Here is a 26,064-nt window from a genome sequence, read left to right as displayed (position 1 = left end):
GCGTGCATGTTTTAAGCTTGAAAGAGACCCACCGAATATGTGTACTAATTTGGTTCATACTCTCTTTTCAAGCCACTCTACTCACTTCATTGTTTAAGTTTTTATTTAATAGAAACTCTTTTTTAATTTGAATATTATATATTTATGTTGCGAATTTCTTATTTTATTAGTTACTTAATACACCGTATTCAAAAATTCTACTTTTAAATAATAACCAGCCAATCGGAAATGTGCATTTTATTTAAACCAAAAGAAACCATATTCATTTTATAAAAGTCAATCATTTTAAATTAAATCGAATCAAATCAGTCAATTCATTTGATTTCAGATTCGATTTTATGCTAGACTTGAACTGAAACTTTTAATATTAACACCGAGTTAAATTAGAGATTTCATTTTTTATAATTTTAAACTAAAATAAATTACAATTGAATTTATCGATTTGGTTCATCTACTCAATTTGAAACCCTCATAAAATTAACAATAAAGGAAAAAAGGAAATTAGTTGTTAGGCAACATAAATTTAATGACATTCATTTAAGACATACAACCTTACTTACAAATGTTTAATATTAATGGGTTATAGTTGTTAGTTTACTTTAATTAAGTAATATGGTCCAAGACATAACATACTAGAAAATAGTGGTCCAAAACTCCATATAAGACTTGGATAAGTGTAGGCTGTAACTTGATCAAAAAGTGGGTTTAGTGAATAAATTTTTCATATATGATATTAATTATATCTATTTATTTCATTTATAATCAATATAAAATTAATTAGAGTTTTTGTTAAAATAAATATAATATTCAATTTAATTAATTATAAAAATTAATGGATGTTAATAAAATTATAGTTTATTATAATTATATCAATGTTTAAATTGATTATTTTTTTAATTTATATACTTATGTAATTAAGAAGACCAACGGAAATCTCTCTACCAAATAGAATTGTTTCATTAATTCTAAACAAATATAATATTTTCATGAATTTTCACTTTTTCTAAAATTATTTAATTTAATTTTAATTAGTTTTCTATTTATCCAGATGCGTGTTTTACCATTTTTTTAAAACTTCTAGAGTGGATTAACTTCTAAGTTCCGTAATAAGTTTTCTAAACTTTATAAATCGAGTCTATGTCAAATCTAAATAAACTAAAGTATACTATCAAGAGGAAAACACAATAGCACAATCAAATTTGTTCCATGTATATCAAAAACCACCTTTTCTTCTTTTTGTAGATTTCATCGTCAAAAAATTAAATAGTGTGTTATTATTAATATAAGTAATAGTCATCGGTTTATTGAATTTGTAGAGATATTATTTTTTTAATTTGTAGAGATATAAGAGCATCACTAATAGTGCTATTTATTATTATTACAAATAGCATATTTTTAAAAATAAAGAGCATTTTTTATATAAAGAATATAGTTTTAAATTTTAGTTCGTTAAACTCTTTAAAATATAGCTTTTATTTTTTTAATAAAAATTATTTTTTAAAATATTTTTTCATTAAAATTTTATTTTTTATATATTTTATGCTAAAATAAAAATCAAAAAATATTTTTTAAAAATAAAAAGATAATGTAAGTGTTTTAAATTTGAGGTTATGTTAAACAAATAAGAAATAGAGAGTGAGGGCTCTCCACATGTAGAGAGTCAAATTCACTCTATATTTAAAATTTATATTATACAAAGTCTATTGGACCTCCAATTTTTTTTTGTACAGGGTCCATGAAGTTTTCTCTCAACTATGAGACGGCATCTTTAAGCCTCACATTCAGACTAATCCCCATTCGAACCGTGTAGGTCTCTTGAAAGAGGCAAATTCTAGCCCAAAGTTTTAAACGGCTACATAAATGAGTACGGTTCGAACTGTGACCTCACTTAAACTATAAGAGCGTTTTATCAACTCATCTACGCCTCAGGGTTGACCTCTAATTTTTTTAAAATAAAGAGTTAAACTCTTTTAAAAAGTTTGTTGGAGATTCTATAATGATGGAATAATCTGAAGAATTTTAAAAATTGAGCAAATTTTTTGTTTGATTTACTACGTATGGCATGAGACTCAAACCTGATGACAGACACTTCTAAACTATTTAGCTTGCCTTGAATTAATGATAAAAATGGGCATCAACAAATATTATATTGCAATGCTATACCACTTCAAGGCTACATTGGTGGCCTCGAATTTTATCACTTTTACTGAACTAACCTATTTATTTGGTCGATTCGTTCTCTAATTTTTAAACTTTCTATAATTTGGTAAATTAAATTTAATTTACTTAATTCAGTCGGTTCGGTAAATTTTTTAAAAATTTATATGATACTAATTTATAAAAGAGCAAAAAATGAATATGCTATTTTTAGTTGCAAAAAAAAAAACACACCACATAAAAAATTGATTAATATCGTAAAGTATTTAAAAATATAGTACTCGGTCCATATTTTATAATACTCAAAATTATAAAAATTCATTATAATTTTATTAGAATGTTTATTTTGCTTTATTAGTTTAAAATTATGGGGGTTTTAGTATTATTTATATTAATTTTTCTATTTAAGTTATTATTTAAAGTAAATATAAATTTGATTCCGCGCAAATGCACGCGATTACATCTAGTTCAAAAAATTATTATGACAAAAGCAATGTATTTATGATTTTTCGTATTTCAATAGAATATGACCACAATAAATATTAATTATAAAATGCGGCTCAAATAACCAAAATTTACTACTAATTCAGTTTATTCCGGTTCAATTTATTTAATATAGAGTTAGATGAAAATTATACATGATAATTAAGTTTTTTTTGGGTACAGGTAGGGCTGTGCAAAAACCGAACCAAACCGAACCGTTTAACCGAATCGAACGGAAATTACAATTACGGTTCGGTTTTTTAGTGATTATGGTTTGGTTCGGTTTGTAATTAGGTAAAAGTTTGGTGTTCGGTTTTCGGTTCGGTTTGAGCATTTTAAAAACCGAAAAACCGAACAATTAAATACAAAATAAAAAAAAAATACAAATATATGTAAATTTATATTTTTTTGTTTTAATATTTTAATTATAGTTGATATATAAGTTAATAAATTTCATACAACATATAATTATGCTAATAACTATATAAATATATTTATTAGACACTTATTATTTAATATTATAATTTATTTTATGATAGAAAAACTAAAAAATGGAAAAGTAAAAAATTTCGGTTTTTCACCGAACCAAACCGAACTTTTCGGTTCGGTTTGGTGTAAGCAAAAATTAAAATTCGGTCCGGTTCAGTTTGAGATTTTACCGAATTTTGGTGTTCGGTTCGGTGACCGAACCGGCCAAACTAACCGAACGCACAGCCCTAGATACAGGTCCATGAAGTTTCTTGAAAGGGCCACAACTATATGATAATTAAATTAATTTATATATGTACACATAATATATTATATATAAATAAATATTTACATAATTATAAAATATATATAATTTTTATATAATTAAATTAATAAAAATAAAATTATTATAAAGTTTGTTTTTTCAGTTAACTAATGATAAGGACCAAAGCAAAGTCAAAAGCACACTTTTTAACTACTCCTATATAAACCATTTTTTAAAACCATTTGAACAAGTTTAAACTAGATTTTAATTTAATCGGATTCAGATTAATGATGCAGTATGATTTCTGTTCAATGGTAAGCTAGGGCTAGCATTAGAAGGTGTGGATAGGAGAGGTACTTGTTTAGAGTAGGGGGCTGGGTTTTAGGAAGAAACGAGTTTAGAAAACAAAGAAAAGGTTAATAATGCCCAAATTGAAAGTTTCTTTTTTTGCATTCAAAAAGTAAATGTAATTTTTGAGTAGGGCAAACATTACTGGACTGGTGTATATGCAGGTAAGTTGGTTAAAGTTGTTCTCCATAGATCCTACTATTTAATAAAGCATTGCGGCTGGTTGGCCCTATGAAAGGAGGTGCCCATTATAGACATCAGCAAGCATGTAATTATTAGTCTGGATATACAGATAATTATTAACTAATCAAAGGTTTTACTAAGCTGAATTTGATTAGAAAAAAAAAAAAAAAAGCACGCCCAGTGGGACTCGAACCCACAATCGCTTGATTAGAAGTCAAGCGCCTTATCCATTAGGCCATGGGCGCTATATGACTGATGCTCAAGTTTAAAGAAAATACCAGCCCTACATTATATTGTCCTTGTTTTTCTCTACCAATTAGATCAAACAGAATTTTAGTTTCTTTTGAAAGTATTTATTATAACCTAGCTAAAATCGTTTAAAAGGATTAATTTGGATATGTATTGGTAGAAAGTTTAGTTTCTTTCAATATAATTTAGTTTCTACATTAATTATTCAAATTTACCTACAAGATTAATTTTAAATTAATTTAATATTAATTTTTTTATAAATGTTGGTTAACTAAAACAATATTTTATATAAATATTTGAGGTGATTTAATTTCCATTATATTCTTTATATAATAATTTTATTTTATATTTTATGCCAATTATTTTTAAAATCCAATCTTTTACTTCTTTTATCAATTCCAACCATTTTTTTAATTTATAGCTATATCCAATTTAAAAGGTTTCTTTCACAAATTTTGAATAATATTTTTTAAATTCAAACTTCTGCATTTTTTATCAATTGTGAAATTTTATAGTAATTTTTTTTTAAAATAGACATCATCTTCAAAATTTATTTTAATTGATAAAAAAAATATAAATATTTGGATTTAAACAATAACATTCCCAATTTTAGACACAATTGCAATTTTCTGTATGAAATTGAACATAATCGTAAAATCAAAAATTTGGTCGTAATAATAATAAAAAACACATAGGTTTGAATTTTAAAAGTAATTGTGCCTAAATATTAATGAATCGAATTGAATCATTTCCGAAAAACAAAAAAATTGAATCATGCACATAGAGGTGGGTATGGTTCTCGAATCGGGGATTCAATTTGAAACTGTCGATTTATGGTTTCACCAAAACTAAAACTGGCCGACTCTAGTTTTGACCAGTTCCAAAAAAATTAATGAAAAGCTAATTTTTAAAATTAAAAATAGAATTCTTAAAATTAATTTGTAATTAAAATTAAACTTAAAGTAAGCGATTAATTAGATTTAAAGTAATTAATAGATTATAAATTATCATAAAATTAGTAATTAGTTTTATAAATATGGTATCACACAATCATATATTATAAATAAGAAAGAAAAGATTTATGTGAATATAATAATCAATTAATTACTTTAAATTGAGCGAATTCAGGTGTTGATTTCAAAATACGACTTCAAGACGCACATTTCTGAATAAATAGCATGAGAACTCAACGGAAGTGCATTATTGAAGGTGCTAATTTCTTCAAAAAAAAAAAGTGCTAATATATATATTTAATGGCAATAGATTTTTAGCTAAGTCCACAAGCTTGTAAGTTGTAACAACATATGCTGTACAATTGCTATATTTCTTTCTACAAAATCTATATGGGAGTCAAAAAATGTCTACAGGTCTCGAAAGTTATTACCAGATTACAAGTTTCAGGAGCAAATAAGAGTGCACAAGTCCCTTATCCTAGCTTGCGAAATGTTTCTGAAGGTTAAAACCTTGAAGTTGCCATTTTCCATGCAAGTCAGAGTCAGCTCTGTATCACTTGACATTGTCTGCATTTTAACATTTCATATTCTATCACATTATCATACATTAAATTCTATCAACCACATCAAATTTAAATACCATACCTCACAAGAAGTTGTCACGTCATTGCAACTCCAACTTTTGGATGGGATGCAGTCAAAATACCCACACCGCTTGCAATACTTGCTTATATTGATGCCCTGGAGTGCTGCTGCAAGAAATCCAAAGAATCTGCACATATACAAGCTCGTATTAGTATTATAATAGACGAAACTGATGAGCAACGGAAGACACATTCTAATACAATGAAGAACTCACAGCAAAGTGAAAAGGAGAAGAGAAACACTCCTCAGTATAGGCCTGTCCAGCTTCTGTTTCCACGTAAGGACACTTTTTAAGCCGTATTCATAAAGTCCAGATTTCTTTTGTGCCGCTTGCCTGAGCTGAGGAGTGAACAGCAGAACAAATCCAAGTAGAAATCCTGATATAAGACCTCCAATGTTTGAAAAGTTGTCCACAAATGGTAGCAACCCAAGTAGGAAATTGCACACAAAGACAACAAGAAGTATCAGCACAGCTGCAGTCTGCAATGAAGCAACAGGAGAGAAACTATAAGCTACTCAACTAAGTAGCACGGAAACGGAAACGGGAAACGGAAACGATACGAAACGGACACGGGGAAACGAAAGTTTTTCAAAATGAAGGACACGAAACGTGGGGGAAACGTGTAAATAACAAAAATTTAGGGATATATTTATAAAAATATTATTTAAATATTTATGATAATTAACAAAATAATTCAATTTAATGTACTAAATATTTAAAATTTTATAAATATATAAAAAATATAATACAATTCAACACAAATAAGTATATTTGTTGTATTGTGGGCAATGCGAATGTAAAATTTATGGGTAACTAGTTAGATTTTTTTATTTGTGGGTAATAATTTTAAATTTTTTACAAATTTTAATTTTTATTATTTACAGAAACGGCCCGAAACGTTTCGTACGGGTGTCCAAGAGTTTCCGGTTTCCGAAACGTTTCCGAAACGGAAAACGCAACTTTATCGAAGTTTCCGTGCTTCTTAGCTACTCAATAAATGTAATACTGACAGAACAACTCAGGAGTAAGAAAAGATTCATGTTCAGGACCTTATTAGTGTAAAGTTTCCAGTTCCTTATAAGTGCAGAAAGTGTAGCACCGAGTAAGCCAAACTGAGCACCAGAGGAACTAACTACTGGGCTATCTCGAACAAAAAGTGCAGTCACCAAGGTGCCAAAAAAGGCAGAAACTGTGTAGATTATCCCAACCCTTACTGAACAGCAGAAACAAAGAAAAGGTCGGAAAAGAAAGTGACTCAGAGATAATATGAACTTTATGTCAATAACCTTGCATATCCATAGAAATTACAAATCGACATTCTTACGTGGTCCAAACTCTTGTTCTAGGTAAATTCCTAAGAAGATAACACATATGAGGTTGATGATAAGGTGAATGAGCCCAGCATGCAACCATGGACATGAGAATAAATGCCAAGTTCGATGTTCGATCAGCAAAGTTTTTCGAATTGCCCCCATCTTATCAAACCTGCAGAAAACATAAGAAACCGAACAATGTATAATACCACACAAGCTCTTGTATTTTTGGATTTTTATTTCCTAAACAATGGTTCATTGGACCGCAAGACACAAGAAAAACCTAGGCCTCAAATCCAATTACAATCGTTAAGACCTTTACTGCAAGTGCAAGGGAACATCTCCATAATCATTGAAATGTTGCTGTACAAACCAATACATAGCATGATTACAACCAAAAGCAATACTCTCTTAGGCAATGTTTGGAATAAATCATGTGTAAGAATTGAATTGAGTTCTTTCAAAATCATGCCACATGCATGTAGCATGTTTGATTTAAGTTTTATCCAAAATTCCTTGGTTTTCATGCTGAAAGAAGTTAATTCTAGCAACCATATAAGCTTTCAGAAGAACACTGTAAATCGCTAAACAGAATCAAGTCCAATCCATTTTTGTCTCTTTTCAGATTTTCAAACAGCCAGTTTAAGCAAAAACATCGCAAGGAACAAATGATAAAACTATTCGCATCATTTTTTTTTTTCATTCATCACAATCAAATCAAAAACATTACGGTAAGAATTAATTAACAGATGAAAAAAGAGCATAGCAAGAAATCGAAGATCATAAATTCATAATTACTATAATAAAAAAGTAGAGCAGTTAGAGGAGCAGTAGGATTAGGGAAGCTGACGTGGAAGCAGAGGGACCGAGGAAGGGATTTTCAGAGAGGGGCTGAAAGGACATTCTGCCAAGCGATTTGATAGCGCAGTCGCCGTGAGAGTTAGTACTGCAATCGTTGACGATCATCGTGGCGATGAATGCAATCAAGTGGAAGATAACGAAGATGGAAATGATCCAAGTATCTGTCCTCCTCCGACGAGATCGTGATTTGAAGAACGGAGTCTTGTGATCTAAAATTTGAAGTGATGATTCAGTGAAATCAGCCAACGAAGAAAATGTGGTCACAGTCTTGTTCTTGTCGTTTTGATCCACTAATTCGATCTTGGCGTCCAGTTTGGGGGTTTCTTCAACTACATCCTCCATTGTTAGGGTTTTGAAAGAGAGGGAGTGAAGTGAAAGAGTGATCGTCTCAGCGTGTGCGTATTTTGTTTGGGAGAGACGGTACAGCTGTATTCCTTAAAATTGTATTTGGCGGGAAACATGTTCATACCCCTATATTTATCTTTAATTGATGTACATTAGACATGTGGATCTGTGGCGCAATGGTAGCGCGTCTGACTCCAGATCAGAAGGTTGCGTGTTCGATTCACGTCAGGTTCAATCTACATTGTTTTAATTTTTTTCCATTTTTTTGCTTATTTCATTTCTGAAAAATATCACAAAAGTTGTATAAAAATAGTAGTAAAATAAAGGCCTAATGTCTTAAAAAACCCCGACCTTTTAGCCCCTTTTCAATTATACCCTGACGTTGAAAATTTGTCAATTTTACCCTATTTTGCATTTTTGTGTTTCAATTGTATCCTGAAATATTAAATTAACGTTTTTTTTACTTGAAAAAAATTTAAAAACATCCTCCATGTCTAGCATATATTAATTGTATGTTTTTAAAATTTATTTAAATTTAGTTAAATTAATTAAGAATTTAAAATAGTGTTAATTTGATTATGGTTTTTAGTTAGTTTTTAATAATAAAGGACTTATTTGTATTTTTTTGAAGAAAAAAAATTTAATTTCATTTTTAGACTTAGTTAATTGAATGATTTCATCATTTAAGTAAAAAAATTAACAAAAATTAAAAAATCGGGGTACAATTGAAAACGGAAAATTCAAAAGTGGGTAAAATTGACAATTTTTCAACGTCGGGGTGGAATTGAAAAAAAGTCTAAAGGTGAGGGGTTTTTGAGTGATTAGGCCTAAAATAAATAGTGTCGAATTGCCAATTAATAGTCCTTTCCAACAAAAATGTTGATAAATGAATGCCATACATATTTATTATTTAATAAATCAAACAACTTTACACTGCAACAACTAAATCAATATATAGTACGACAGTATAATTGAAGGGTAACTGATAAGATTAGGCATCAAATTCAACCAACAGACCGGCACATTATTAACTCGATTACATTTAATATCTCCTTGCTTCAAGCAACTATATTTTTCTATATTTTCCTGGATATCTAATTTTTTTAATATAGTTAATAAATTATCAAATTCATTTGTTGACATGGAATTTCAGTTTTGGTAAGTAAATCATTAAATCTCGTTTATGTGATTGTGGCAATTTATAGTTGACAAATCAAACGGCTCTAACTCAAATGGTATACCGCAAAATTCAGCATCCTCAGTTCAATTACTTTCAGAAGCACTCCTTTTCAATTATCAAAAAAATAAAAAATATATATAGATGACAAATCGCAATCTTTAAAATCCATCATCCTAACAAAAACCATGAAAAGTTCTTACCTAAACCCGGTTTATGAAAAATTTATGAACCCATCCAATTAGGTGTTAGAGAAATGAGAATAAAGAGAAAATAATGAAAAGAAAGAGAAAATTGTGTTTGATTTTCTAACACCTCATTGGATAGGTGTATGAAAAATTCATGGATCGGGTCTAGATAAAAATTTCCCCAAAAATCATAAAGTAAATTATAGTAAATTTTTGAACCTCTTGAGTTGGTTTCAAATTTGGAAATGTTTTAGGGTTTTGAAATGGATTCATCAAATGGGTCAGTAATTGAAAGCAATCTGGAAGCTGAAATCAAATCTTTTTTTGACTCAGCTCCTCCTTTGAAAGACAGTGCTGCTATTTCCAACAAATTGAAGAATTTCATTCAGCTCAATTCTTCACCACCAGGTAATCATCACCTAGCATTTTGCTTCTATATCATATGGCCATGTCTAAAGATGCTAGAATTCTACTCAGTTTGAAGTTCACAGTTGATCAGTTCCAATGCTTTCGAATTAGTATTAAAAAAAAGGCATTTTGGAATAAATGAATTCATGTAAAAAGTGATATGATTTTATAAGTAGTCAATTCAAATGGGTTTGATGTTCTGATGGTGTAAATGTAGATGATGGACGAGCTAGAAGAATTGTGTGTGTGACATCTGGTGGCACCACAGTTCCCTTGGAACAGCGATGCGTTCGTTATATTGATAATTTCAGTTCAGGCCATAGAGGAGCCACATCTACTGAGTAAGTGCTTCATTACTTATGAGATAGAGAGTTGTTCTTTTGATTTGCTTTTCAGCTGCAGATGGATTGGATTTTTTTTAAAAATAAATTATTGCAGGTACTTTGTCAAGGCTGGATATGCAGTGATATTCTTACATAGGAGGTTGCTTTCTATCTTTTCGAGATTTTACAATATTGTCATTAGGTCCTATGATATGTTGATTGCAGAGCGTAGACATGTGCTAATGTATCCTACACAAAGTTTAAGATGTATTGTCAGAAATGAAATCGAGATCTAATATGCGTTGAGGATAAATTATTTTTTTATAATTTAGGGGAAGTTGCCAGCCATATTGCCGATTTCTTCCTGAAGATCCACTTCTTGAGTGTTTCGACTCCACTGATGGCTTAGATGTTCAAGGTCAGTCAATAATTTCTATTTGCTTCGAGTAAAATCTCTTCATGCATCAATGATATTGCTTTCTAAAAGATTAGTTTTGATGTGAGAGTCATTTTTTATCACAAATGCTTGTTCTATGATATTGCTATTATCAGTAGCTTGAAATATGTGGCTCAATTTCTTATGATGACATCATGCTCTTTCACTGCTAAACCATGTCTTGTTTTATATAATTTTTTTCTTAAAGATGGTTTGTGGAGATTATCGTTAAATTAGTAGAATGTTTCTGTGTTTTTTATTACTGATGGGAAGAAAAGTGCCGAGTTAGTAGGGTAATATTGGAATATTTCTTTCGGAGATAATTGCAGCATTAAATTGTCATGAAAATTAATTCATATGAATTAAATAGCACATTAAGAATCTCATTGTTCCAGTTGCGTGACCGATTTTTATGTTATATTTCAGTGCGTCAATCATATTCCGAGGCAGTGAAGAGAGCCATTAATGATCATCATGCTGTATGAACTATTAAAACTTATTATATTAGTGTCTTGGATTATATGATGTACCCGGAAAATTAAGGTTAATATAACCGCAGTCATATTCCTTTTATACATCTATTGCAGGCTGTGGCAGGAGGTCACTTGTTAAAGCTTCCTTTTACAACCACATTTGAATATCTTCAGGTTAATTTTAATCAACTCCTAATTTTTTTTAATAGATGATGTGCTCTAAGCCGCTGATTCTCAGTTCAGCTATTCAGTTTTCAGATAATGACACAAGTTCTTTACTCCTCCTTTTTACCTGTTTTCTCTTGTGTGGCAGACTATTCTAACAGAATGTTTTCCTGTCTTCTACATTGATAAATTTCTGATATTGTTTGCAGATTTTACAAATGATTGCAATATCAATGAATAATCGTGGTCGGCATTGTATGTTTTATCTTGCTGCTGCAGTGTCCGATTTTTATGTACCTTGGAAGGACATGGTAAGGGCTAAACATGTTGATGACTTTTTTCATTTACTTTTGCTATGCATTTGGTCCCATAAAACCGTAGTCTCCTGTGTGTTTTAGATGCTTCTCGTTGGTTGTGTTTACATATCAATTGGTTTATGTTCACCTTTCTGATAGAAAAGGAGTAACCTTACTTAGAAGTTAAAAGCAAAAGAAAAATATAAAAGGTTATGCAGGAAGTAATTTCCAAATAGTTTGACTCGGTTCTTCTGTCTAACATTGTGCACCACATATAACTATTAAGAAGGATACTGATGATATTCAACCAGCATTCTTAACACCTTCCTGATATTTTTGTCTTCAAAAACAAGTGAAAATGAGAAAGTTCAATTAAACTTGGCTTGTAAATACCCTGGAACATCTATTTAATTAACATTTAGAAAATTAAGATTGTCCTTTTTCTTTGGTTGGGTAATAATTTGTTATGCATGAGCTTGATTAGCGTTGCAGTCTGTGTCTATGCCTTGGAACGGCTTTCTTCTGCTAATTGGGTTAAAAATCGGCAATAGATTGTTTACTGGATTTTTATTTGAAAAATGAAATAGCTTATTGTTCACTCTTTCGTTGATTCTAATAGCCTTGCAATTTTTGTAGGCAGAGCATAAAATTCAATCAGCCTCTGGTCCATTGGACATGCGACTTGTGCAAGTGCCAAAAATGCTCTTAGTGTTGAGGAAAGAATGGGCTCCTTTAGCCTTCTGCATATCATTCAAGGTTAGATGTTGAATCACCCTATCCTTGTATGTGGTGTTGGAAATTTTAAGAGCCTTTAGCTGACAATTGGCTGAAAGAAGTTTTGTTAGATAACTTAGATTACAAGTGTTTCCTCCTGTTTAGAACATAAATGGCATATTAATTAGTATTTATTTGTGGGGAATCTGGTACTGAACAAAATTTAAATTTCCAATCTTTTCATTCATTCTTTTTTGTAGTTCAATTAAGGATCATATAATTCACGACGGTCTTAGAGAATATGACCTTTTGTTTTTCCCAGCATGTGTTAATAGAAGGATAAGGGCTTATTACAGTTTCTCCATGTGGGCTGTATTGTACGGAAATTTTTCAGAGTCTTACGTTTATGCATTTTGTTTTCATTTTCAGAAACTCTTATGAAGCTCCAAAACATAATATTTATAGTCTACTTTTGTTTACGAAAATTATTTCAGCGTTTTTTCTTTTAGCATTTCCATTTCTGTGAAACATAGTACGTGGACAACAAATGTTACCTTAATTATAGAGAAAACTGCATACACCTAGGGCTGTGCATTGGCCAGTTTGTTCTGGAATTGACCGAAACCGACCAAACTGAAATTTGTTAAATATCCATTAAAGATTGAATTTCATTAAGATATATCTCTGTTGTGTTTCGCTCTCCTCCCGCATGGGAAGGTTCTTCACTAGACAATTTGATTTTTTTATCCCCTTTCTTTTGTTTTTTTTTAACTTCGATTTCAATTTCTCTTAATTCTGTAACCTACATGGTGCAACAGCTCGAGACAGATTCAAAGATTCTTTTAGAGAAGGCAGAAACGGCTCTTAGAAAGTACAAGATGCATATGGTTGTTGCAAATGAACTAATGACTCGGAAAGAGGAGGTGACAGTCGTCACAGCTGAACAAAATATTCCAGTCCGTCGTGACAAGACTCAGCCTGGTTCCGACGTGGAAAAGCCTCTGATTGAACTACTTATAGCAAAGCATTCAGCTTACGTCAAGGACTCTCACATGTGATTACAGACTATCAGCATCATATACGTGACATATATTGCAATTATCTTCAAACTTGCAAAATTGTAACAGATGTTGTTATAAATCATTTTTGCCTCTTGTTTTTATGGTGAATTAAGAAACCTTTCTTAAATTATAGAGCATATAAACCATTTTGTATCATGTAAGCAAACTTTCAGAATGGAACAAAGGGAAATATAGTCGTAATCCATCTAGCTTACTAGCTACGTTATCAGTATGGAGAGACTGTTGAATGTTTCCCATAACTTTAATGGATGTCTGTCTTTTATTGATTGAAAACCTTGAATCGGATTTTTTTTGGTTCTTTGTTTCACATGCATTGATCATATTCAGTTCATTATGTATGATTATAAGCTTTCTCTTTATAATTTGACACGTATGTAGTTAATTTAATTAGAACTCGGGTAGTTTCCGTTGATCCGTGATTTTAATCTACGATCCTATATGGTTGGACTAAGTTCATTTTTATATGTAGGGCTGTTTATTTATTTCCTCTTAATTCTTTCTCTAAATTTTTAAATAGACAATGCCCTCCATTGTCATTTGCACGCATCATTCAATATGTGGAATTTATTTGTTAACTTAACTATGTTATTACCGTTGTATTAATAATATGGTGAAATATCACTAAATCTATGTGACGACAAAGTTTATGTAAGGATTTTTCATTTGCCTCTGTGCATCAAATTTTTGAAGTCTGGCTAAAGAAGTCGTCTGCTGGTTCTTAATGGCAATCCTCATTAATTCCTTAACAATTAGTCATATGTACACTTTACCATTCTACAAATAGAATATGCATTTCATTCTGAAATGTTGTATGATGTACAAGAGAGTAATGAGCTAAACTGTTTCTCTACATAGTTTCTTCGTCATCATTATCCAGCTCGAGCCCCTCCGCAGCCAAAAGCTGAGTAATAATCTTTTTCTTGTCTTCCTCTGCTTTCTTTCTCATCAAGTCTCTTTTCTTTAAGACTAGTGTATGTCGCTTAAGTGTACTATTAAAGTACTCCATTGATGCTTTTCTCTCTTTTGCCAGGAGTTTTCTCTCTTCTTCAGGGTCAACCTATATTCCCAAAACAATATTTTGATACCTAAAAACTGAAAAGCTATATCACAAAAGTTCAATATTCCACTTTTCATCAACCAACTATGCATTCACCAAACAGAAAACGCCAAAAAGGAAACGAAGATATGATATTTTTAACAAAAATGGGTTTTCAATATTGAGTTTAAGAGTTTCATAAGCGTCCCCATTCCAGAAATGAAATACCAATATATAGGGCTTGAGAAGTTTTAATTCAACATAGTCGGCCAATTAGGAATTGGAAAAGAAGCTTTACTGAAGTTGTTAATAGCATATTTAATAGCTAAAGGTTGTGGTCAAAGACTCAAACAATATCAGAAGATACAATTCATATTGAAAAATGCTATTTCGATTTTCGAAGAAGTATACTTTTATGGCCGTACTAGATTTTCTCCACAGAAAAAAGTACTTGTACTCTAACCCACTTATCATGAAAACAATTCCATGATATGCACAAGATTTCTCTCTTTGCTACAAAATTGACAAACTATGTTAAAGCAATATTGAGATGATGATAAATGATACCTTTGAACGAGTAAGACGGCGAACACGAAGATTCATCTCAAGCTGCTGCTGCTCAGCCCAAGCAGCAATAGCCATATCACCTCGTTGATCAAAAGCTTTTCGCTTCTTAATAAGCCACTCCATCCATGCTTGTGAGGCCTGGAATATGAATACAAACACGCATTCTTATAAATTGGGACTTACCATAAGACAAAAAGTGAAAAAATAAGCATTTTACGTAAAGCAGCTAAAGAGGATTTCTATTTTTTTTTTTTATCATTTTAACTTCTTTACCTTCATAGGATTGACCCTGTGATCCATATCATACTGTCTGCGTTTATCATCATCCATAAGCAATTCATATGCGGCTTGTATCTTGATGAATCTAGCTTCAGAAGTTTCCCCTTCCTCAAGGGTACCTCTACCATCGTATACTTTATAAAGGAAAAAAAAATAAAAGGATGAGTTCTGTTATCTTCCAAGTTGTTAAATAGACATGTCCAAGCAAACACCAAGTGCAACAAACTAAAAAAGTTATGTTGCGAAATAACCCTTAATCTCACTACTGGATAGATTATAGAATCATATGAACATGAAATAACAAGAATCAATATGATGCACTATAATAACATCCACAGGAAACAAAAAATACACTTTTACTCTAACACATTCAACAATGTCATGACTCCAAAAGATGCTTGATATGAATCTGCGAAACATGACTGCCCTCTTAAAAAAATTATCAAAAGATTTCATACATACACTATAAGAAGATAGAGTTAAAAATACACAGCAGTGTACCATCAAAAAGGTAACACAATCAAAGTAAATGGAACAAGAGTTACCTTGATATTTTATGGCATTCAATAGCATTTGAACTAGTAGAAATTCAAGAAGGTGAAAGAAGACCATAAGAGATCATAGGATCCTTACCTAGTTTGATATCAAAATGATATAATGAGCAATCAGCATCAAGCTAATTGATGAACAGGGAAGTACTCCCTCAATTTCACATTAATAGAACCACTTTTTATTTTCTGTACGTGCCAAATATAGGCCGCATTTATACTTAAAACTATCATTACTTGTTAGTTTCTTAATGTACCCTTATCCAAAAAGATAACTTAACATTAATTAGAAGTATCATAATAAAAATAAATCATTCTAACTAAAAACTACAGTTTCTTAAATTATACTTATCAAATTAACAAGCTGTTTTGAGACTATGGTGCCCAAATGTCAAACTGAAAATACTACTAACGTATGTGAAAAAAAAGGTGAATTATTAATTAGTAAGTAACTAACCATCAGGATGATAAAATTTGGCCAAGCGTCTGTAAGCAACCTTAATCTGCTCTTCATCTGCACCCCTTTCCAACTCTGCATTTCAATGTCTAATTTCCTTAATCAAATCGAAAAACAACTAACATAACAAATTAAAAAAAAAAACAATCAAACGACTTACCGAGAGTGTCATAAGGAGATTTCTGATCAGTCCAATTTTTAGCGGCCCTAACGGCAGTTCTCCTTTGACTAGCGCGAAACCATGGCGTGTCACTGTTATTATTACTATTTCCATTGAGCCAAGGAGAGAATGATAACGGCGTCGTCTTATAATCACGGTGGTTCCTAAGCGAAACCCTAACTCTGCATCGAGATTGGTGGCAGCGGCTGCTGCAACACATGAACGAGGTGAACACAGTGTGGGGCCTAATAATTGTTCTCAAATTACTCATTTTCCCTCTTTAATTGACTGGAAAAACAGAGAGAAATGAATGATTAGGGTTCCTATTACTTTAAAGGGTTGGTTGATTAATCGATTTGAATGTGAATGTTGAAGGCGTGACGGAAGTGAATAGTTCTTGATTTATAATGAACCACTGGAATCGAATCTGTTTTAAATTTTTTGATTGGGAATTTTGTGGACGGATTTTAAGCTTCCTGGCAGTTGGCCGTTTTTAAGACCTTATAATTATAAATTTCTGTTTCATTTAATTTCAGTTTTTACCCGCCAAATTAAAAAAGTTACTGTACTGTATATTAAAGTAACTCATAATATTAAAAAGGCCATCCAAAAATTCAAATTTTTAAAATTGTTAATTTCAATAAACTTTTAAATATTCTTTTAATTCATATTTAATTCTAAAAATTGAGAAGGAATATATTTATACACATTGTAGGACTATTATACAAGAATAAATTATAAATTTGTAGTTTAACAATATAAAATATTTGAATTAAAAAATAACATATTATTATCAGTATTAGTAACTTTTTAAATAACAAATTATAATATAAGTCTAAATAATTACCATATATAGTCTGCATTTAAACTAATTCTTCTAACATAAGATGGCTGTACACCCTGCATTAAACATCAACTTCATAACCTAATTCTTGCTTCTTACACACATCATTATGGTTCATATTTACACCTTTTCTAATTTGAGAAGCTCCTAAAATATATGGAAAATCTTAAGACAAATTAAAAGAGAGAAATAGAATATAAATACACCAAAAATTCCATCATTTTGCAGGAGCGGCAAGAATGCTACTGGTATATCGACCTAGACATGGCGGTTTTACCATTTTCTAAGGAAAATTCTGTTGTCTAAGCAGATTCACGAGGTCGAGCAGCCCATAGTGAACTTAGAGCACGAAGTCGGTGAAAGTATTCTCCCAACGCAAGTAAGCCTCGAGCTGCTTGACGTGTTGTTAGGATCCGAGACAAATGCTGTAACGTTTGTTGCCGAAGATGATCCGCCTGTTTCAGAAAAGGGTGTGAAAAGTGCGTTGTTAATCAATCTCATTTCTAAACTGGAAATCTTTCAGAAGAATGTGATGCAACTGCTACTATTTCTGTGATGTTCAAATGGTCCTAACTTCTAAGAGCAGCCCTTAAGCTACGCTTCTGAAGCTCCAAAACTTTATAATCATAACATATTCTTGTAAGAAATATGGTTTTGCAATTTCTGTTTCAGCATTTCTCCATTCCGTGCACATAGGTAGAAAGAGCAGAGGCCGCAAAACCTAAAATTTGCACATCTCCCTAATTAAAACAAGTAACTCATCTCAAGCACAGATGAGAGATTCTTACATACTTAAGCTCGTTTCCTAACCTAAAAATGGATGCTAATTTTTAAAATGATATTACACTATTTATCATTTTCTGCATCAGCATTTTGAACATGCAGTCAATACATGAGAAGGTTTGATGAAATGTAAAACCACTCGGAGGAAAGAAATTGTAACTAAAATACTCAGCACATATCTAGTGCTGAAAACAACTCATTAAGGGGTTGCTTTCTTTGGGATTCCCTTCAATTTTACTCATAACTCACCCAAGATCCATACAATGATGGATCTTTAAGAATTCCTAAGAAATTCTTCAATTCCTAAGAAATTCCCTTCAATTTTCCAACAATAGCATTATCTCGAACACAACGATCATAATCCAATTTGGATGAAGAATTCAATTCCAATAAGATCCATCTCATTACTTTAAAGAGGATCAGAAGCCAAACCATCTAAGGAAGGAACTCATGATGAAATGAAAAATATGAAGTCAAGTTCACAACAATTTAACACATGATATTCACCTGGTTCACAAAGCCCTCGAGTGCTTCCAATTTTTCTACAGCAGCAGCCATCTCAATCCGGTAACTTCCTGGAATACTTAGATCTGCTGCCATGCTCTGGGTCAGAGTTTGCTGAAGTTTATCAATTCCCTGAGAGAGGGCATCTTCAGCTTGCTGAGAACATTGCCGAAGGTTGCAGACATCCACAAGTTGCTGATCCGTCAAGGGCTCAAGATGTGACATCAGAACCTGCATAGGTGATAAAGTCTTCAGAATGGTAGTCTAAGACTCATGCATGATTTCCGTAAGTCATGGGATTAAAATTCAGGAGGAAAAAGGTCAGCAATGGCATCGCAGGACACACACAGAAAGTACTTGATGCAACATCTGAAAAGTGAAACCAATCTAAGGTATTCTCGGACACCTTTCAACAGTTTCAAATCAGAAAACATTTTTTTATAGCCCGATATTTACTGACTATCACACACAGTATGCAGTTATAAACTTGGTCACTTTATGGGATGTTGAGGAGCAAGCAATATGGCTGCATCAAGAATGGATCCTCACATAAATCCAAAGGAGGTCGCCAAGAAGCACAAAATTATTTCTTTTTCTCCCGCGACATGTCCACATCAATATGAATCCATGTGCAATGCATAGAGTCTTGTAGAGCAGTTGAATATGAGCCTCCCACAGAAATTGACTCACTGTTTACATTGTAAGTTTTTTTTATATATAATTGTTTTCTTTGTTAGTTACCTTTAATAAGCGAAAAGAACAAGCAAATACCTAGTAATATTATGACATGAATGCACATAAATATAATATTGTCCGACAAAAACGCAAAAAGAACTAGGCCTTACATTTAGAAGCTCTGATGGGCGGAACCCACCAATCCATTGGAAAAACCGTTCCACTGATGTTCTCCATTTTCCAGAAACCAAATAGAAGACATCAGCCTTTGCAGCATCTGCTTTCATGCGAAAAAGGTTGTTATAGTGGTTCAAGCCATTTTCTACTAGTATCCTTAGCTCTATGTCAGTGATATGAGCTTGCAAGGCACTCCTAAGTTCAGAAACATGTCTATGTTGCTCTTCCAGCCAGTGTGCATATTCCATTTCAAATGTAGTGATTCCTGCAACAATCAGAAAGATAACCATTTTATGGAACAAAACAAGAATAAGAAAATGTGATGCATGAAAATATGAAAATAAATAGGAAAAAATCAATAAAGTATTCAGGGATGAATTCTCCATGAAAGAGTAGATCTTTTCTGTCAACCTGAATATGTACTAGAAATATTATTAAATACCAGACATGTTATAGCAGTTCCTGACTAAAATGATTATTTTCATTTAATACAAGAAATTAAACAAAAAGGATGGACCTCATTGGCAAGTGGTGGTGTTCTAAACACTATAACATTGATGTACTGTACTAGTTAAAAAGATAAGATGGAAAGTAACCGACAAACATCATGTTGATTCTACGGTTCTGAGTTATGGCTTATGGACACCCCTTTCCTAACCTTCCTCCCCCCACTGATTTTTTTTTTCAAGTGCCAGCATAGCAAAATATTCACCTCAAAGATAAAAGTACAAGATGAAACACAGTCCCAATCTCATGGAAGCTGTATCGTGTTTATATGCAAAATGCTATTCTTATCTACTTCTAACACTCTAAAAGTTCTATTTTATCAGTCAAAGATGAAAATGAATAGAAGTTTTTTGAGTTGTTATTGTAAGAGATTTTATCAGCTGTTATTGTAAGAAATTTAATCAGGCGTTATCCTAAGGGAAACAAATTTATAATGAAACATATTAAACTCCACTTAAATGACTGTAAGGTCTCATTCTACATGGTGGATGCAAGAAATTAGAAAGTAAATACAAAACCATGTCTCGAGCACATGAGATTGCATAACCTGAATTAAGAGTTCCAGGCAGTCCTAAATGACCAGGATCTGCAGCACTGCTTATGTATATACCCTGCAGTAAGACATTTACTGATAGCTACAACAGAAAAATCACTTCGATAAGAGGTAAAACCCAGTTAATAAGAAAAGAGACCTAAAGGATATTCATCTTACTTGTTGCCTGGTTCTATCAAGTTCCTGCTCCAATTGGACCAACTTCAAACGGCTAGATTCAAGTTGTTGAACATAGGCCTAAATCACAGTAAAATTATTAGCCTTTATATTGGTACTCCAGCAGCTCATCTTGCACGAGAATGCATAAAAAGTTACCTTCTTCCGCAAGCGGCTTTTGCGAGCAGCTTCACGGTTTTGTGCCAGGCGTCTCTGTATCTGAAGAGAGATGATGTGCATTCAGATAACTAGCAGTAATCATTACAATGCTAACTTTTGCCCATTATTAGTATTTTTTTCTCATGAAGGGGAAGGAATATATGTTTTGAGGAAAACAAAAACAGTTTGCAATAAGAGAAAGAGAGAGAGAGAGAGAGGTGCATTATCATAACCTTATCAACTGGTCTGTTTGATTCTTGATCACTTCTGGAAGGTTCAACTGATTCTTGAGAACCATACTCGGCCTGCAGGTTGTAAATCAGAAAAGGTCAGTTATGATCTTCAAACTCTTTTGTCACTAAAAAGTTTGAACACAATGCATTAGTACCTTGTCGTCTAGGCCAGTATCTACAGGCAGATTTGTGGATGCATCGACATGTAAGGTACCATCTGCTCTAAAGGTGTCTCCCCAAGAGTTGATCTGGTGGAATGGCTCGTAAATTCCCATTCCTCGCACAGCAGAAAGTTGAGTAGATGAAAAGCTCATACTCTAATAGTCAATAATAGAAAAGAGTGAAAAATGATAATATTGATAAAGCTTCATCATCATATGAGCTATTATAGTACTCGCATCTGTAAATTAAAACAAGGAACATCACACATACGATGTGTTATGCAGCAGAGGAAAACGAGAAGCTAAAAAAAATTTCACTCAAAATAGAGTGAGAGCAGAGAAGTATTAAACAAGTATAAGGAAGCAAAACTATCTTCTCAGGAAATTAGATCCCGGCATGGAATTTAAATGTATTATCGGCTCAAGGAAGTAGGAAGGAGTTAGAAGACAAATAAAGTTAAGGGAAAGATTTATTCCTTCTTCAAATTAACCCCCATCTTAAACTCCCTCCTGTCATTGCAGATGATTGAGCGGTAGTTGCTGCTTGGCTCACCAATTTGATAACAATAAAGTCTATAACTCTAACTATCTTTTCACTCCATTTGTCTCTAGAATCACACTATTCGACTACCATGTCAAAATATGTTTTAAGTTCTTGCTTTTCGCGACCTCGACTCGCAATAAATTATCTAAAAGCAAACTAAGATATTTAAAATAATTAAATATTTGTAATGAACTAATAATTAAGCCACCTTATCTTCTGTTAGAAATTCCATATGAAATTCAAATTCAATATGAAAATGTCATTACTTTTGCTCAAAATTAAATATCTAGATTGACAGCCTCAGTATTGAGACCAACAAGTAAAACCGTGGAACAACAAACTTCAATACACGCAGAGACCTCTGCTAATGGAAGGAAAACTGTAAAGCTGCAACTATCTCCAACTTCTACTTGCAACATGTGCTCGTGGGTCAAATCTTTCTCTCGAGTATAAAAACGCCAGCAAAACCAGCATTTGGAATCCCTTTTTAATCATCTCAGAATTATCTATGACTCGGGCTATGTAATAGGTGCGGAATGAAATAGCTATTCGAACCATAACAAAGAAAAGTAAGGAAGCAGAAGCAAAGTCTTTGTACTAACCTCTTAAAACATGCTTCAATGAAATTCTTGGCCAAATGGAGCCAAAAGAACTATATCACATACTTCTTCACAAACAATTCTAAACAAAGATTGCTTATTGGATACGAAATAAAATCCACTAACTCCCACACACATACAAACTTCAGTTCAGTGTTTAATTTAAATACTGCTTAAGTAGCGGAGAGATTTGAAGAACCATAAAAGTGACACTGACACGCACACAACAGACACTGAATAAAAGGAAAACAGAATCTAAAATTAATCAAAAAATGACTACGAGAAAATGAAATAAAGAAAAAGATAGATAGAAAAGAATGCTACAGTCAACCTGTTAACGTCCTTATCATTATTTTTTAGTGAACATAAAATGCGCACCGTTGGGCTTTAACCTGCGCACTCCGACCTAATACTATACCATTCAATTGTGTCATCTTTAAAGAACTTTGAATTTTGGGTGACGTCATCAATTACCGGAGAAACTGGAGTCGCCGGCGTCGACAATTCACGTGACACGTGGGGTCTGGTGATACATGGTTGTTAATTACTATTTTGTTTTTCTTTGTGAAAAAAGCGGTGGCGATTAGGATTATAGATACCGATTGTGTAATAAGTTTAGCCACGTAGTAGTATGTGTCCAAATGGACCCACATCTTCCAACATCCGTGCCCTATGTCTCCCTCAAGAAAAATTACTACTCCCTCCGTCCCAATAGAGTTGTCCACTTTGAAAAAATTTTTTGTCCCAAAACTCTTGTCCACTTTCAAAAAGTAACTAATTTTTACACTCAAAATTCTATATTACCCCTATTTAAAATCCACTAATGAGTCTTTTGAAAGTAAATTGCAAGTGAACCCTATATTAAATAGGGGTATGACAAGAAAAGTAAGTAAAATTTTACAAAACCCATAAATAATAATTATTTTTCTTAAACTGTATGATAAAGGCAAAGTGGACAACTCTATTGGGACGGAGGGAGTATGTTATTCCCTTCCTCGATAAACATAAAAAACTAATTAGTATTTTTTATTTATACTATAAAATATAATAACACATTTAATAATAATTAAAGATAAAATTAAAATACTTTTAAATATTTTTTTGATAGAATTATTTTTAAAAAAATTGATAAATTATTTTAAACATATAATGATTTTAAACATTCACTTCTAAAATATTACAAAGGTATTGAAAAAATATTTTAATAAATTAACCATAATTACTAAATTACTCAATTTTTATAAAAATATTACAAAGGAGTAGTATTTTTTTATTTTTACGAGTTGGAGGTAGTAATTGCTTTAGCAAATTAATAGCTCACTCATCTCATATGTTAAAATTTAATTTTGACTTTTGTTAAAAATTTAAATGATGGGTCTTTTATTTTTATTTTTATTAACATACTAATTTTTTTATGTCAATCAATTAAATTAAGAAAACTTAATTTTTATTTATTTAGTAAATTTACTTTTATAGAAACATAAATAAAAATTATATTTTTATACGATCTAATGGCTCAACAAATTCAATTTTATTTTTTTAATTTTTTATCCTCTCTTGCATTTTAAAATTAAAAAATTAAAAACATTAATAAATATATAAAAAAAATTCAATCTATTAAGTCATAAAATCTTACAAAAAAAAATATAATTTATATTTATACTTATATTAAAGATACATTTGAAAATTAAATTATAATTAAATTATAAAAATTAAGTTAGTTGACTAAATCGACTAACATCCAAATAAATAGAAGAATAAATATATTGATAGAAATAAAAATAAAAGACTGTATCATTTAATTTTCAATAAAAAATTAAAATATAATTATAATAAACATCTCGAGTGTTAGAATAATTTGTTTTTTTTTATCAATTTTTTTACAGTTATGTATTCGTTCATCTTTGTGTGACAAATGAATATATTTTTAATAATTTTAACATCAATAGATAATATTATTAATTTTTATTGATGTAGTGCTAATGTAATAATATATTTTATTTTTAAAAATAACATGAAATCAAATTCTTTTTTTTATTGCCAAGAGTTAAATTATATTAAAATAAAATTAAAAGAATATCAATAACAACTTAAACCTAGCATTTGATATACGGAAACTACAAATGAAATAAAATATTAAAATATTATAGAAGGAAATTCTGACGGCGCTAAATAAACCAAATAGTTCGAGCACCGTTTACACCATGTAGTGAAGGCTAACTTGTTGTATTTTGGTATATATTTTAATAAAATGCAAAAAAAAACTTGAGTATTCAAAAAATATAAATTTAAAGTTTGAACAATCGCTGCTGAACAATCTTTAACATGTAAGGATCTAATTAACAAATTTAGAGTGCGAGCATAAACCATATTCAATACACACAAACTTCAGGAATGGAGCAGTTTTATTCAGATAAACACCGTAAAAGCATAACATTCAATGAAAAATTGTGATTTTTGATTTAAAACCGAAAATCTTAGCTTTTTCACCAAAGAAAACTAAAAACTTGGTTATATTTTAGAGAGATAAAATAATCTTCTAGCGAGAGGAAGGAGCAAGGCGGTTTTCTTCATATAAAAATATAAAATTTTCATTATTTCATTACCATACAACGGTTATTACATGTATGACGATGGTATAAGAGTTATTCACACATAAAATATTACTTTAAAAGATTCATTTATATAATACTACATCATTAATATCTAATCAATATAAAATTAAATAAGGCTTAATTCCTTAAAAAAAAACCATCTTGCATTTTTTTTCGTTTATACTCTAACCTTATAATAACACCATTTGCACCCAATTTTGAGTTTTTATGTTTCATCTCTACCCAAAAGTATTAAATTGTACTCTTTTCATTTGAAAAAGAGTTTAAAACAATCCTTCATTTTTAACTTATATACTAATTAGATATTAATGTTATTAATAGTACAAAAATACCATTTCTTCAAAAAAATTAAAAATAATAATGATTTTTTTTAATTTTTTAATAAAATATTTCCGAATTTTTTTTAATTTTTTAATTTTTTTTAAATTATTTTAAAAAATATTTCCGACAAAAAAATTAAAAATAATAATAATTTTTTTTATTTTTTCATTATTTTATAAAATTAAAAAAATTAATTGATTATTTGGATGTATTTGATTATTTTTTAAGTTTAAGGGTTTATTTGTATATTTAAAAATAGAAAAAAATATGTTTTAAACTCTTTTCCAAATGAAAAAAGTACAATTTAATACTTTTGGGTAGGGATGAAACATAAAAATCCAAAGTTGGGTACAAATGGTGTTTTTACAAGGTCAGGGTATAAACGAAGAAAAAGTGCAAGGTGGGGGTTTTTTAAGCAATTAAGCCATTAAATAATAACCAAAAAATTATAACATTATATTTTTTTAAAATATAATTAATATATATTGAAAATAGCATAATGCCTTCAGAAAAACTTAATTATTTATGAGATGAAAAAGTTCATAATAACATGATAAACAAAATCTCAATTTTCAAATAGTTATAATTAAATAATATATGTGAAAGTAATTACTTTTTTTTTGTTGCATAAATTAGTTCAACATCAAATAAAA

At 30.8% G+C, this 26,064-nt stretch overlaps 4 protein-coding genes and 2 non-coding genes across 8 annotated transcripts; 2 read left to right on the top strand and 4 right to left on the bottom strand.

Annotated features, from left to right (window-relative positions):
• Positions 1-4,076: 4,076 nt before the first annotated feature.
• Positions 4,077-4,149, bottom strand: TRNAR-UCU (transfer RNA arginine (anticodon UCU)). Its single transcript has one exon. It is a non-coding gene; the product is annotated as a tRNA-Arg (tRNA).
• A 1,226-nt stretch (positions 4,150-5,375) lies between these two features.
• Positions 5,376-8,367, bottom strand: LOC126678222 (RHOMBOID-like protein 8). The gene is made up of 6 exons (XM_050373130.2): positions 7,916-8,367; positions 7,077-7,237; positions 6,802-6,965; positions 5,966-6,231; positions 5,752-5,878; positions 5,376-5,673 (listed from the first exon to the last, which is right to left on the bottom strand). The coding sequence occupies exons 1-6, from the start codon at positions 8,266-8,268 to the stop codon at positions 5,551-5,553; spliced, it is 1,194 nt and encodes a 397-aa protein (XP_050229087.1). The 5' UTR covers positions 8,269-8,367; the 3' UTR covers positions 5,376-5,550.
• Positions 8,368-8,433: 66 nt separating this feature from the next.
• On the top strand, positions 8,434-8,505 carry TRNAW-CCA (transfer RNA tryptophan (anticodon CCA)). The gene has a single exon. It is a non-coding gene; the product is annotated as a tRNA-Trp (tRNA).
• A 1,223-nt stretch (positions 8,506-9,728) lies between these two features.
• Positions 9,729-13,840, top strand: LOC126666159 (phosphopantothenate--cysteine ligase 2-like). Its single transcript, XM_050359149.2, has 9 exons — positions 9,729-10,044; positions 10,262-10,385; positions 10,483-10,527; positions 10,700-10,785; positions 11,230-11,282; positions 11,391-11,450; positions 11,651-11,752; positions 12,374-12,493; positions 13,270-13,840. The coding sequence occupies exons 1-9, from the start codon at positions 9,900-9,902 to the stop codon at positions 13,507-13,509; spliced, it is 975 nt and encodes a 324-aa protein (XP_050215106.1). The 5' UTR covers positions 9,729-9,899; the 3' UTR covers positions 13,510-13,840.
• Positions 13,841-14,245: 405 nt separating this feature from the next.
• Positions 14,246-17,057, bottom strand: LOC126687731 (uncharacterized). Its single transcript, XM_050382290.2, has 5 exons — positions 16,581-17,057; positions 16,421-16,495; positions 15,410-15,549; positions 15,137-15,274; positions 14,246-14,590 (listed from the first exon to the last, which is right to left on the bottom strand). The coding sequence occupies exons 1-5, from the start codon at positions 16,849-16,851 to the stop codon at positions 14,381-14,383; spliced, it is 834 nt and encodes a 277-aa protein (XP_050238247.1). The 5' UTR covers positions 16,852-17,057; the 3' UTR covers positions 14,246-14,380.
• A 424-nt stretch (positions 17,058-17,481) lies between these two features.
• Positions 17,482-23,040, bottom strand: LOC126687716 (transcription factor TGA7). Of its 3 annotated transcripts, none has more exons than XM_050382275.2 (9): positions 22,807-23,040; positions 21,327-21,488; positions 21,172-21,243; positions 20,939-20,998; positions 20,783-20,860; positions 20,618-20,705; positions 19,557-19,828; positions 18,715-18,942; positions 17,482-17,879 (listed from the first exon to the last, which is right to left on the bottom strand). In XM_050382275.2, exons 2-9 carry the CDS (start codon positions 21,483-21,485, stop codon positions 17,727-17,729), a joined length of 1,110 nt encoding a protein of 369 aa, XP_050238232.1. In that variant the 5' UTR covers positions 21,486-21,488; positions 22,807-23,040; the 3' UTR covers positions 17,482-17,726. The 3 variants fall into 3 exon arrangements, with proteins under 3 accessions (XP_050238232.1, XP_050238238.1, XP_050238230.1); XM_050382281.2 differs by lacking the exon at positions 22,807-23,040 and adding an exon at positions 22,479-22,784 and having other exon boundaries at positions 20,618-20,681; XM_050382273.2 differs by lacking the exon at positions 22,807-23,040 and adding an exon at positions 22,479-22,783.
• Between the last annotated feature and the right edge of the window lie 3,024 nt (positions 23,041-26,064).

Source organism: Mercurialis annua, linkage group LG1-X (genome assembly GCF_937616625.2).
Source record: "Mercurialis annua linkage group LG1-X, ddMerAnnu1.2, whole genome shotgun sequence".
Lineage (NCBI taxonomy): Eukaryota > Viridiplantae > Streptophyta > Magnoliopsida > Malpighiales > Euphorbiaceae > Mercurialis > Mercurialis annua.
Note: the sequence above shows the minus strand (reverse complement) of the source record. Positions and strands in the feature narration are given on the sequence as shown.

Bases quoted from the DNA above. Each gene is read 5' to 3' on its own strand.
- LOC126678222 (XM_050373130.2), bottom strand. From the start codon at position 8,268: ATGGAGGATGTAGTTGAAGAAACCCCCAAACTGGACGCCAAGATCGAA. The intron at 6,232-6,801 runs GTCCTGAACATG...GCTTCATTGCAG, and splicing joins GGAAACTTTACACTAATAAG to ACTGCAGCTGTGCTGATACT. The intron at 5,674-5,751 runs GTATGGTATTTA...GTTAAAATGCAG, and splicing joins ACGTGACAACTTCTTGTGAG to ACAATGTCAAGTGATACAGA.
- LOC126666159 (XM_050359149.2), top strand. From the start codon at position 9,900: ATGGATTCATCAAATGGGTCAGTAATTGAAAGCAATCTGGAAGCTGAA. The intron at 10,786-11,229 runs GTCAGTCAATAA...GTTATATTTCAG, and splicing joins TGATGGCTTAGATGTTCAAG to TGCGTCAATCATATTCCGAG. The intron at 11,451-11,650 runs GTTAATTTTAAT...TATTGTTTGCAG, and splicing joins CCACATTTGAATATCTTCAG to ATTTTACAAATGATTGCAAT.
- LOC126687731 (XM_050382290.2), bottom strand. From the start codon at position 16,851: ATGAGTAATTTGAGAACAATTATTAGGCCCCACACTGTGTTCACCTCG. The intron at 16,496-16,580 runs GTAAGTCGTTTG...ATTGAAATGCAG, and splicing joins ATCTCCTTATGACACTCTCG to AGTTGGAAAGGGGTGCAGAT. The intron at 15,550-16,420 runs GTTAGTTACTTA...TCCTTTATAAAG, and splicing joins CAAATTTTATCATCCTGATG to TATACGATGGTAGAGGTACC.
- LOC126687716 (XM_050382275.2), bottom strand. From the start codon at position 21,485: ATGAGCTTTTCATCTACTCAACTTTCTGCTGTGCGAGGAATGGGAATT. The intron at 20,706-20,782 runs GTAAGATGAATA...TTTCTGTTGTAG, and splicing joins TTGATAGAACCAGGCAACAA to CTATCAGTAAATGTCTTACT. The intron at 17,880-18,714 runs GTGAATATCATG...TTTCTGAAACAG, and splicing joins TCGAGGGCTTTGTGAACCAG to GCGGATCATCTTCGGCAACA.